This window comes from Orbicella faveolata, unplaced genomic scaffold (genome assembly GCF_042242905.1).
Source record: "Orbicella faveolata isolate gen_17 unplaced genomic scaffold, um_ofav_v1 contig_13, whole genome shotgun sequence".
NCBI classification, from domain to species: domain Eukaryota; kingdom Metazoa; phylum Cnidaria; class Anthozoa; order Scleractinia; family Merulinidae; genus Orbicella; species Orbicella faveolata.
In genome coordinates this window covers 6,397,501-6,410,930 of record NW_028301540.1, presented here as the reverse complement: position 1 = coordinate 6,410,930, position 13,430 = coordinate 6,397,501, and the positions used below count along the sequence as shown (strand labels likewise).

Here is a 13,430-nt window from a genome sequence, read left to right as displayed (position 1 = left end):
ATATTTGTCCTTGGACATTAACTGTTCTTACTGAGCCTAATACCCCACGAGTCATTTTCTTGGTATACACGAGCTTTCAGGCGGCGCGTAGACCAAGAAAGTCAAGAAAATACAAATGACAAGTGAGATATTCCCTGATATACCACGAGAGATCGTTGTATAACTATTTTATAGCATGCCATAGAAAATACAGTGGCCAACACAATCAATGCGACAGACATGATGGGATGGTTGGATATAATACCGTCGAATATACAACGGCTTTCCTGTATTCTGATTGGCTGTATTTCCTGGTATAAATTTCGGTATTACCCTCTCATCAAACTGATGATGGTACAGTATGATATATACTGAAATATAACTTGCATTACACCACTATGGGTAACTTTGGTGACAGAAGCTTTATTTGTACAGTCCGGTCATTCCCAGTGCATACGAAGAGAGAAGACAGTACACAAAATACCGTTGGTATGGGATCGGAAACTATGGGCTATTTAACCTTCAGTCCTTGGGTATGAAATTAAATTGAATAGTAAATACAAATGAGGAAACATCATCTCATGTAGCCTGAAGTTCAGCTGTCTTCTGTTCCACACTCTCTCATGGCAGTATTCCAAAGTTCATAAGTTGAAATTTCAGCGCCATTCCTGACGTTGTGCGCTGAGAGCAACCTCGTCCCCAGACCCGCCATTTTGAAAAGTGGAGAACACCCTGGCGACGAGGTTACGTTGGGCTGTATGGGCTTCTGGGTCTGTCCCATATCTCCGTGCGGCTATTACTGGCAATTTGGTTTACATTCCTGCCAACGAAGGGTGTTGTTTTGCTGTCTTGCTAAGATTTGAAATTATCTATCTTTGGGGAACTACGGATCCATTATCGACAGCAAGGTTAGTGTTGAATGATATTCCTTTCTGTGGCCTATTAACAGCAACACAGCTTTTCCATTTTCTTGTTTGAACATAAATTTCTGTAATCGAAGGATTCACTTCCGCTTTCGATTTCTTCAGTCGATGTTCAGTAATTTGTGCTAAGCTTTATTCGTCTTCAGTGAATTATTGTCATCTATTGCAGGTCTTGTTCTGAGGAATTTGAAGCGAAAATGTGATTAAGGGCATTGAGGTAAGAATTTTAGTAAACTGTGAGTAACAACCAGCTTGGGTTTTTGCAGCTTGGACAGCTGAACAATGATCCACTCTGGCATGCAGTAATGTTTCCAAAAATCAAAACCTTTATGTTTGGTTCCTTTGGGCTCCTGGGGTCATTCAGTCATTAATATCGACTGCAGGTTGCTTTGATGGATGAAGATGAAGATCTATAGGAACATTCTGTGTACCGTCAACTTTTCTTGTTGGCTGATAGGATAGGATAGGATAGGATAGGATTCCTTTATTTCAACACGATGAGTTTTAAAGCTAAAGCTTGTTGGGTTGTGTATAAAATAAACGAAAGACCTAATAACAATGTGATAATAAGTAAAAATTTTAAAACTACTAACCTTATAAGAACCTGATGTATATTTGCAATATTTGCATCATCACACGGCTGATTGATCGTATAATACTCTCCTGCCTGTCTGTCAAGTCTAAACTTGCTTTATACTTGAAGTATAACAGATTAGGGTTTAGACTCCCTGAATGATGACGACAACAGATTAGTAATGACTAGTTTCCAACCTTTATATGAATCAAGTCATTTGAGCAACATTTTATTTTCAACAGCTCAATATCTTAGGGTCAATTTGTATTCTGAAACACCCAACTAATTTGTCATCTCATTTTAATTTTTAATTTGTCATTTAGTTGTTTACGAATGTGACTTTCAGTTATATATCATGCAAAACCAGAGATTCATTTGTCCTCATGGCACAAACTATTTGACCTGAAATATTTACAGACCTGCCAACTCTCCCGGTTTTCCCGGGAGTCTCCAAGTTTTTCATCAAATCTCCCGGTCTCCTGGTTAGAGCACCAAATCTCCCAGGAACTACCTACTGTGGCTCTTTTTAATTTTTTTTTTTTCATTAATTTCGTTATTTTCAAGACATCAGGAACGTTCGGAAGGCCTTCGGGTGATTTTTGGAGAGCATTCAGACATTGTTGAAAATTATATTCTTACAATGCAAAGATTTCTAGCTGTCTCCAGGTTTTTGTACTCCGGGGGTTGGCGGATATGTATTTACCATTTTGTTTACATTTCCAGTACTCCTGGCAGTCCAGACGTGTGCCCAGCAGATGTAATTAATTTAAATTGGGCTTAATGCAAAAGACTCTTCAATGGAGTCTCAAATTTTAATACACATGCATTTAGTGACTACAGTTTAAGTCTGAACTGTGGCAAAAAAATTATTGCACATTTTAGTGAACGAAAGCACAAAATTTGGGATTGTAGATGTAATATATCAAACACGAGATACAGTGTTTCATCTGGATATCCAAACACACTGAGACGAGAGTTGAAAATACGACATGGAGCGGAGTATTTTTGATGAAATTCAAGGTGTTTGGACAGCCAGTGAAACGCTGTCTCTTTTGTTTGATATATCTTATCAGTCAAAACAAAAACTAAGGAGTAAACGGAGAAGTAAATTCATCAAAATCTATGTTAAATAAGACTGGGTATGCAAACCTCCTTCATGGTTGTGATTTTCTTTGTTTTAACTTGATGAATCATTAATGAGTTTGTGAAAGTTCTGTCATGCATAGAAGGGGGCATAGGGGCCTATTAAAACCCAAAAATTGCACAGAAAATGGCTCAAAACCGCAGTAAATTTCGTCCAAAACTGAAAGGCAAAATAGAAGATCTCACTGACAAAGCTTTGGTAGGTTTTAGAATCTCTCTTTCTGTTATTTAATTTTTATACATCTTAACTTGTTTTAGTTTCTTTCTGCATAGTCTAAAAATTTGCTTTCTTGTAAATTAAATCGGCTCCACAGACCTATAGCAATCTAAAACTAGTCAAAAAGGTTGCACAATAAAATGATTTTAGGTAATACTTGTTTAAAAGAAACACCACATTCTGTAGTTGCTTTTTGAGTGCCACTGTCAGGATTTTCATTTGTCAGAATTTTTATAGGTAAGCACAATGGCAGCCATATTTTAGATTCCGGATTCAAAATCTCGGGAGACATGACCAAACCGGGGAGTTTTTATTTCGGATTTGTCCACTTTTGTGTAAACAGCAAAATCAATCCGTTACTAAAACGTTCCGTATTCATCACAAATCTGGAACAATTTCCTTTAGTGTAAACCTAGTCTCAGTCTACATGAGATCTCATTTGAGTGAAGGCAGGTACTGTACTCAGAGTAGACGTGTGCCGATACCCAGGTCCCGGCTTCTAATGAAACCCCTGGTCACATAATTCAAGAATTATGTTATCCACGGCTATCCTTAGTATGGTGGTTATTTCCCTACCAATGACATAATCCTTGCATGTTCTGACACATTCTTTGCTTGGCTTGCAAATATTTAATTTTCCTTCCGATCTCTGAACTCACTTCAGTAAAAGAGCTCGACAATTCACTTCTCTTGTCTAAAAATATGAAAAATACTCGGAAAACTAAAGGCTCGCTCCTGGCGAAATAAACTTGCAAAGTAAACGAGATCTTATTTGTCATGTAGTGAAAGTGAAAGATGCAACGTCAGCGCATTCCATGGCTGACGTAATGCCTTTTTTAGCGTATTTATTATTCCCTTGGAATCCAGCGCTTCGATAAAACCAAAAGGAAATATGTTTTACACACAATTAAGAAAACAATATCGGTAGCATTGTCCGTTTATTAATGTTTCAACAGGGTTTGGCGAATAAACAACACAGGTTGCATGATTCAAAATCTGGCCAAGAGGAAGTTTGGGTCTGGTCACCGACAAAACTAAAAAAAAAAAAAAAATAATAAACCCCGGATAGAACATGAACCGCACTTGGCCCATGGCTGCTCAGTTAATGATATTAAATCCTGGGTAGAACATAAACCGCGCTCAGCTCATGGCCGCGTGGTTAACAAGGTCACCACCAGTCTCCCTGCTATTTAAAGGCTAGGTTACTGGGGAGACAACTGTAAAATGGTCTATTTACCTTTTTTATTTGTTAAACTGAAGAAGATGTAAATTTGAGCAATGTAAACAAATACAAACGCAAAATTTAAAAACATTTGGTCATGTGCTCTCTTGCAGGTCACTGGTCAAAACTTCAATACAATATTGTCTTGAGAAATATTTGTTACAAGTGCCGGCGATCTGAAATTGAGTTGAGTTCTAAGTGTCGCCAACAATTCAAATGCCTTTCCTGGAAAATGTTTCGCCCAGTACAAGTTAATTTACCGCAACCTATTATTATCTATTCATCGCTAGTTCAACTTCACGTGCAGATCACTATCTGACAATTGATCAAACTTAGTTCCAATGCCACCAAAGTAGATCAAACATGCAAAGTACGCATGTGAATGCACTGCTCTTAATCTTTGATTACTGCTAGTAATTATTATTAACTAACTAGGTGGCCTCGTGAGGCTGGGCTGGCATTTAGTTCTCTTGAGGAATGCTATTTTGGGGGAAGCTGGTATTAATCCACCATCATTAGTGGTCAACTGTCTTAGCCAGGAAAGTCAGATTAGAGAGGGGGGAGGCAGAGGGTATAATTTGAGAGGAGAGGCCTGAGGGGTCATTATTAAAAGTGAAAGACTAATAAGAGAAGGGAGGGTATGAAGCGTGGAAATCTCAATTTTACCTTCTGGATCATAGTTACAAATTAAATGAAATGTACCTGCGAGAAAGGGCTCTACAAAATATACGTAAATGGAAGAGAAAACTGTACTTGAATATTTCCCCTTGTTTTTAAGAACAGTTGAATAGAAAGATGCTTTATTTTTGCAAGGAAGTAATTTATTGTTCTTTTCAAACCAACACTTCTGAGTTTAAAATGTTTCCCAAGTTATATGTGAAATTTAACACACTGTTAAAGCACACAATCCCTTTTTTGTGAAGGAATAAGCAGTTAAAGTTAATATTGTTTTAGAATCTTTAACCACCCTGGTTTTAGCTTCTTATAGTGCTTCTTGTTGTAACTATGTAAATTATTAAATAATCTAAATCTTGACAGCAGTGAAAATGGAGATGAAACTTCAAGGACTGTACATGTGAGAGAATTGACTAACTGGAGGAACGCTGGTCAGTGATAAGATTGTTTACGAGAGCTTAGTATTACTTTACTTGAAATATAAATTATATAGAATTATTTTTATGTACATGGTGAATTTTACTCAGGGTTACTTAGTCAGACAGAATCTAATATATGACATGTCATAAAGAAATGTGATGGAAAAACAAATTGAGGGGACTGTTTAAATGATTGGAGAAGACTTGTAAATTGTGATAACTAGCCAGGCTGAGTGATTCCCTGCTGCTACAAATCTATAATTACACATCTACTTGCATACCTAACAGGTTAGGAATGCTGCCTTTCAATATTGTGGGAAAAGTGAATGTGTGTCTTTATTTCTCATGCCAGTGCTACCTTGTTACAATAGTATCCTCAAAACAGGGGATCAGACGTCATTTGAGTGAATGCATGGGAAGGACTATTATTTGTCCACAAGGGAGTAGATTGTGATAAAACTTGTATTGGTAGGTACAAAACATTACGAGGGGATTTGATTTTATACATAAGTGAGGAAAAAAACGTTGTGAAGAAAATCAAGACTATTAGGGTAGCAATTTTTACTTTGTGATGCACCCATTGGCAGCCCTAACGTTTTGATTTTAACATAGAGTGCTTTGAGCCCTGTTGAAGATTTGTTTATTTGAACATGGAAGTGAAATTTTTTTCATTAGATTTTATTGTTATGTTACATTTCAAAATGGCATATCCATGAACAACAGTTACTAATAGACCATATTTTGATATTAATACTGAAATTCAGTATGGCAGCAAAGCTTAGAGGACACAAACAAGGGAAGGAATGACCAGGTTTATTCATTTCTTTTCTTTGTGTCCTCTAGGCCTCACCATCAAGCTGAATTTTAATATATTGAAAAAAGTGGCTTATTGGAAAGCTCTGATTGACTGGGGCCAACCTCTGACACCAGTACAGCCAAACAGATGTCATCAGTCAGTTGTATTAAAGTGACTATGAAGTAACTAATAATTACTGCTTATTTGAAAGGCTTTTAGAAAAAAGAAGAATGGCATTTTCCTTTTGGAATAGCTTCTTTCATTTTAGAGACATTTACTATACATTTTTGTGTTATGCAAAGTAGGAAAGTGATGACGTCATAAATCATTCCACTAAAATATAAAACACTGAAACAAGAATATGTCTAGAAATATTATTATAATGGTTACTATTGCAGTGTTCTGACATTTTTTAAGAATTGTTCCTACACAAATTAAAACTGCTACGTTGGGTCAGTTACCCCAGGCGCCCTTACCTTCAGCATTTAGAAATACTGCCTTGGCTTGGTTGCTCCACGCTCCCTCGTCTTTGGCAGAAATAAATGTTAGAAAATCTAAAAGGGCTTACAGGAGCGCAATGCGTCAAAAGGACTACAGCTAAAGCTAAAGCTTCATACAGTAGCCCTCTGCACTCATAATCACTCCATAGTCATTATAGTAGGTAATTTTCATATCATCAAAACTCAACGAAAATGTGTATTTCCAGTGACCGCGAAACTCACAACAAGCAACACTAACTGGATTCACTAACTAAGTACAGAAAAAAATGTTTTCTTTACTTCATGCAGGTATAACTGGAGGCCTAACCTTTTGTACGCTGGATTACGATGGCGGCTGCTGCCCCTTCACCCCTGGCTAGCTCTGTGGAGAAGACAAATGGAGCCAAGCTCAGCAGACTTCTCATTGATGGTGGGACAACGGTTCTTAGGAGGATTTTCGACTGTCATCATCCCCCAGCAAGTCTGTTGGCTGATCTCAATGCAAACTATCACACTCTCAACAATCTCTTAAGGAGGAGGGTTTTACGTAAACCTCAGTGGGAGCTACTGTTCCCACCTGGTGGGGCCACACCAGACTCCAACACATTTGACATTACTTTGTTATTCCTCCTTCTAACCAACATTTGTGGACTCGCCCCTCCCCCCTCGGGTTGGCACACTAAGCCACCCATTACTGACACCTCTGTTGAGGCAAACCTTGCTCGCATCAAGTTTTTCCGCAATAAGTTGTACGGTCATGTTACCACTACTGGTATTAATACACCTACTTTCTCTGCTCTTTGGCTGGAGATTAGTGATGTTCTTGTTGTTCTTGGCTTCCCTCAGGCGGAAATTGATCGATTGAAAGCAGAGCGTTGTGGAGAGGAAGACTTTATTGACGTGTTGTTTGAGTGGGCTGACAGTGAGGAGGACATCAAGTCACAGCTGAAGGACATACGTCAGTATCAGAGCAAAGTACATCAAGCTGTTGATGAAGTGCATCTGACTCAACTAGAAGATCGTAAAATACTTCTGGGTAGGAAGAGGAAGTTGGAAGAAGTACTTCAGTTAGAGACCAAAACACAGCAGACTGTTGATGAAGTACGTCAATCCCAGATCAAAACACAGCAAACTGTTGATGAAGTATGTCAGTCCCAGACCAAAACACAACAAACTGTTGATGAAGTACGTCAGTCCCAGACCAAAACACAGCAAACTGTTGATGAAGTTCGTCAGAACCTACTAGAAGATCGTGGGACAATTCAAGATAGCAATATGAAGCTGCAAGAAGTATTTCAGATCGACAAAAAAACACATCAAGTTGTCACAAATGTTCGTGAAACTCAAACTGATGACAGCAAAGCAATTCAGGAAATTCGTCATACCCAGCACGAAGTCCATAAGACACTGCAGGAAACGAAGTCTAGAGTAGAAGAAATACAGCAGACTCACGAGAAGTTATTAGGAACCCAAGATGAACGATTTGACTGTTTGCGCCAAGATTTGCAGCAAACAGCTCAAGACTTGGAAGGACAAAGAGAAAAGCACAGAGAAAACGAAATCCTCAAGAAACTCGCAAAGATTGAGACCCTGAAAAACGTAAGATATCACGCAGACAGATACGTAGAGAAAACCCGTTTGTCAGTCTTTGCCAAAGTCGAGAGTTGGTTAAATGACAGAAGTTCCCCAAATCGTGTGATGGTGATCACTGGAAATGCCGGGATGGGGAAGTCTGTAATCTCAGCTGTCATGTGTGAAAAGATGCAAGATGCTGGAAGGCTAGCCGGAAGCCACTTCTGCCATCATGACAGGGCGCGCCAGAGGAATCCTAAGGTGATGCTACAGTCCTTAGCCAGTCAGCTGTGTGATTCTCTGCCAGACTACAAGAAAGCACTCGTGGAAAAGTTGTCAAGAAATCTGGGTGTGGAGATTAACAACATGGAGGTGAAGGATCTGTTCGAAGTGCTGTTTGAGGAACCTCTAGCCAGCTTGATCGACCCTGGTTTGACCCATCTGATGGTAATAGATGGATTGGATGAAAGCGAATTCCAAGGAAGAAATGAGGTACTAGACATAATTGCTAATTACTTCCGAAATCTTCCACAGTGGATTCGATTTCTGGTGACAACGCGACCGGAAAGAAACATAGCAGAAAATCTAAAAACATTGCACCCCTTGCAGCTGGATCCAAACGTTGAAGAGAACGTGAAAGATATTTACCTTTGCTTTGAAAAGCAAATCAGCCATTTATTGCAATCTGAGCATCAAGAAATGATCTTGCAAGCGCTGGTTCAAAAGTCAGAGGGAGTCATGCTATACGCACATTACCTGGCAGATTTCATAAAGAAGGAAGTGCCAGTTTTAACCCCTGAACTGCTGGACAGCATCTTACCATCAGGTATTTCGTCTGTATACCAGTCGTATTTCAAGCGTCTGGAGACTGAACTTTGTAAGGAACTTAACGTCACGGAGGACCACTTTTGGAATTTCCTGAGTGGCGTCGCAGCTGCAAGAGAGCCATTGCCACTTGGTTTCGTGTCTAAATTGTTGCTACCAGGTAAATCGACATCATTGGTTCAACGAAAGGTAAATGTGGTTATTGCTTGTGTCTCGGCACTTTTACCCGTTCAAGACGAGTGCATTCACTTCTTTCACAAGTCGGTCAAAGACTGGTTGATTGAAAAATATAAGTACGAACAGCACCAGTTCAGTGTGGACGAAAAAGAAGGCCATGAAGTCCTTTCTAAACTCTGCATTGATGAGCTTGATGAGGTGAAACGAAAAGGCGTTGACGGCGCACAGTTCCCTGACACCGCAAAGTACGCTCTGCGACATGGAGTTCAACACATGCTACAACCAGAGGATGCGAGAGTATGCAGCCTTGAGGACGTTGTTACGAAATTTGTTTTGGACATAGAGCTTGTGTAGGCAAAGTTGTGTGTGAATGTTACACTAGCGTCTGAAGACGTGGTTTGTGTTCAGAAGCAAGTGGGCATCGAAAAATGTCATGGGGCCCTTAACACTTTGTTGGTTTTGTTAAGAAAGCATATGGCAACATTAGAAAAACTTCCCCACACCATCTTTCAAACCTTGTTGAACGAGGGCGGACCTGAACTGTCATCTCGAGCTTTAAACCTTTTAAAGACGAAATATTCTGAAATGGCGTATATAGAATACTTGCACAAGGAGGATCTGCAAGGGCGTGTTCAAACCACATTTCAATGTTCAGCTGCCGTTGCTTGTTTTGATGTTTCACCGCAGTTAGACTACATGGTATGCGAATGTTTTGATAACACGATCCAGCTATGGTCGCTCCATACTAGCAAGCAGCTATGGAAACGAGATGTCAAGGTAACGAAAGATAACTACTTCAAGTGTGATGACGATGTTCCTCTCTACGAACCATATAGGGCATGGGAAAATTACCACTACTACGTGTGTTATGACGAGGATCTGGTTTATCCTCCCAAGTCATTATACCGCTCGGTTGTGTTTCATCCTACAAAGAACCTTGTCTTACCAGGAATCCTCAGGCATGCCTATACGTTTGACGGGGACCTGGAAGCACTTTTTCCTTCAAGCAAGTGCTGTTTCTGCATTTGTTCAATTTCTGCAGACAAGACCAAGATGCTAACTGATTACACCAACGATGCCAAATCAGTTATCATGTGGAGTCTGACAGATGGTTCAGAGATAAATCGTTTTGAATGGGATGCCGATATTGTGTCCTTTGCTTGGTCTCGTGATGGAAGACTGCTAGCAATTTCCGACCTTTCTGGTTCTATTGGTTTGCTTGACGTAATGGATGGTTGTAGAACCAAAGTAACTATTTCAGACGTATGCGGAATGATGAAGTTCTCCCCTGACTGTCGATGCCTTTACTGCTTGGTTTTCAACAGTGCCTGGTGCGATCTCTTTCGTTTAGACGTCCACATGGAAAATGAGGGCAACTTTTCTTTAGATGTTTTGCGTGATGAAGTGTCTTATCGGCCGTGGGAATTTGAATCGTGTAGTGAGACCGGATTTTTATTAGGAGATCCCTTTTGCTTCCCATCAGAAAGAGATACCATCCATGACTTGCAGAGACCCAGTCTTGCTTTTGTGCTGAATAATCAATCTGTATTGAGAGTTGCTTATGATAGTGGCATCATAGAGATGTTGCAGCTTGATAAACTGATGAAAGACAGTGCCGGAGTTTCAAAGACTACTGGACTGCTAGGGCGTATTCAAACTAAATTTCAATGTTCAGCTGCCGTTGCTTGTTTTGATGTCTCACCGCAGTTAGACTACATGGTATGCGAATGCTATGATAACACGATCCAGCTATGGTCGCTCCATACTAGCAAGCAGCTATGGAAAAGAGATGTCAAGGTAACGAAAGATAACTACTTCAAGTGTGATGACGATGGTCCTCTCTACGAACCATATAGGGCATGGGAAAATTACCACGACTGCATGTATCGTGACGGGGATCTGGTTTATACTCCCAAGTCATTATACCGCTCGGTTGTGTTTCATCCTACAAAGAACCTTGTCTTACCAGGAATCCTCAGGCATGCCTATACGTTTGACGGGGACCTGGAAGCACTTTTTCCTTCAAGCAAGTGCTGTTTCTGCATTTGTTCAATTTCTGCAGACAAGACCAAGATGCTAACTGATTACACCAACGATGCCAAATCAGTTATCATGTGGAGTCTGACAGATGGTTCAGAGATAAATCGTTTTGAATGGGATGCCGATATTGTGTCCTTTGCTTGGTCTCGTGATGGAAGACTGCTAGCAATTTCCGACCTTTCTGGTTCTATTGGTTTGCTTGACGTAATGGATGGTTGTAGAACCAAAGTAACTATTTCAGACGTATGCGGAATGATGAAGTTCTCCCCTGACTGTCGATGCCTTTACTGCTTGGTTTTCAACAGTGCCTGGTGCGATCTCTTTCGTTTAGACGTCCACATGGAAAATGAGGGCAACTTTTCTTTAGATGTTTTGCGTGATGAAGTGTCTTATCAGCCGTGGGAATTTGAATCGTGTAGTGAAACCGGATTTTTATTAGGAGATCCCTTTTGCTTCCCATCAGAAAGAGATACCATCCATGACTTGCAAAGACCCAGTCTTGCTTTTGTGCTGAATAATCAATCTGTATTGAGAGTTGCTTATGATAGTAGCATCATAGAGATGTTGCAGCTTGAGAAACTGACGACTACTGTTTTGAAAGTCGTATTATCGTTGAATGGTGAGACGCTGCTTGTTATTACTAAACCAGATGGCTGTCTAGCAACACTCATGGCTTGGGACATTTCAAGTCGTATGTTTAAACCTGGGCATAGAGTTTTTGAAGACACTGGTGGGTTCAATGAATATAATCTTGTAGCTGTAAGAGAAGGTGTTTTGTTGCAAACCAGTCGTGACACCCTTGAGCTGTGGAATTTTGAGTTGTCTGAGTGCATCCGACGTTGGACTGATTTAGAGGACATCAATAAAGTAATCCCCATATCAGAAGAACGAGTGGCCTGTGAAGTACTGAGTTTAGTAGAGCGTGAAGTAGAGAGGAAAGTCATCATTGTAGATACAACCAGGGAAGGCATTGCGTCAACAATTACTATTCGTGGGTTCTTTGTTGCATGCAACAGTAAATGTCACGTGATAAGCATCGATCGTCAGGAATTGCAGATGCAACGTGGTGATGTTGTTTTGTGGAAGATACCTTGTAGACCCTTTCCCCTTCCTCGATGCGAGACATTTTCTCCTACTGAACAGTATTGCGTACTGGCTGATTTCGGAGTCCTTTACGTCCTCGATGTAGTTTTGGGAGAAAGACTCCGCACAATAAAACCACCTAATCATGAGCACTGGTTTCCTGAAACCCTTGAATGCAAGTTCGTCAGTGACGAGGAGTACGTTACCTGCCTCAGTGGTGCATTAACAGGTCATTTTTTTCAGCTGTTTAATGTCAAGTCTGGTGATCTGCTCAGTGAGATTGCTTTGGAAAGCAAAGTGTACAGTTTAACAGCTTGTCCTCGTGAACGTCTTATCGCCACTGGCTTAAAGGATTCCAGCCTGAATTTCAAAGTTCTTCGTGTGAAGTTGCCGGGAGATGAACACAGCCGGAAGAGCAAAAGGTCAGGTTTTATTAATAAGGAACAAAGTTACAATACAGGGACTTCAACCGAGCCACCTGAGAGGTTTTAACCAATCAGTACGATTTTCCAACAAAAGAATTAAAATTGATCTCACCGATCATGTTCGAGTAGCGCGATTGTTGAGCCCTGGAACGGACGATTTTGATTGGCTGGTAATTAGGTTCAAATTTCGTTGACTTGATCAGCACCACAAGCGAGCGATAAAAATAGTTTCAGTTAAACCTAGCGTGGGTTAAAAAAATGCTTCACGGTCCAGCGACAAAAAAATGATAATTTTGAAGAAATAAATTTTAAATTGACTGAAAAATCCTGTCCTGTGACGAAAACAATCTCGAACCTAGCGGAAAACCCTGAATCTGTGTTCCAATTTTTTTTTTGTGGCTCATTTGTCGCGCTGCTCAAATCAACGACAACAGCGAACATGGGCATTGTTCCAACACGATTGGACCAATCGCGAACAAACTCAGATAGGTATAGTTTAAACTCCTTCTGTGATTGGCTGAAAACTCTTTGGAAACCCGCGGTAAAAGCAAGATGCGGAGTTCAAATTGTTAAAAACGTTTATCGATACTTATATAAATCAGGTAATCCTGGATATCAACACAAAACTTGTGATAGAAATGAAATTATGATAAACGTGAAACTCGGTCAGGGGTGAACAATGAGAAGACTTCGACCAGTTTGTCCCGAGCATGAATGGGGAAAAAATCTAAAGTCCCCGACAGGATTCGAACCTATGGACTATGGACTATGGTTTTCATCAGACTTGAGACAACTTCCTCTCAATGTTGAGTTTGGTGATTCTTGTGTCCTGTAACTCCTCCTCCCCCATCCCAGGCCTGTATGGCTGAAATAAATGAATG

General features: G+C 40.2%; 1 protein-coding gene across 5 annotated transcripts in view; it reads left to right on the top strand.

Annotated features, from left to right (window-relative positions):
• The first annotated feature begins 718 nt into the window (after nt 1-718).
• LOC110060762 (uncharacterized) overlaps nt 719-13,430 on the top strand; it is a 14,864-nt gene continuing 2,152 nt past the window's right edge. The window contains exons 1-4 of one of the 5 annotated variants that reach the window (XM_089284355.1): nt 719-887; nt 1,072-1,119; nt 5,100-5,164; nt 6,737-12,852. In XM_089284355.1, the coding sequence (XP_089140481.1) occupies nt 9,476-12,616 (3,141 nt within the window). In that variant the 5' untranslated portion in view covers nt 719-887; nt 1,072-1,119; nt 5,100-5,164; nt 6,737-9,475 and the 3' untranslated portion in view covers nt 12,617-12,852. Of the gene's footprint in view, nt 888-1,071; nt 1,120-5,096; nt 5,165-6,736; nt 12,853-13,430 lie in introns of those variants that run through there. The other 4 variants (XM_089284356.1, XM_089284359.1, XM_089284358.1 and 1 more) reach the window with 4 other exon arrangements.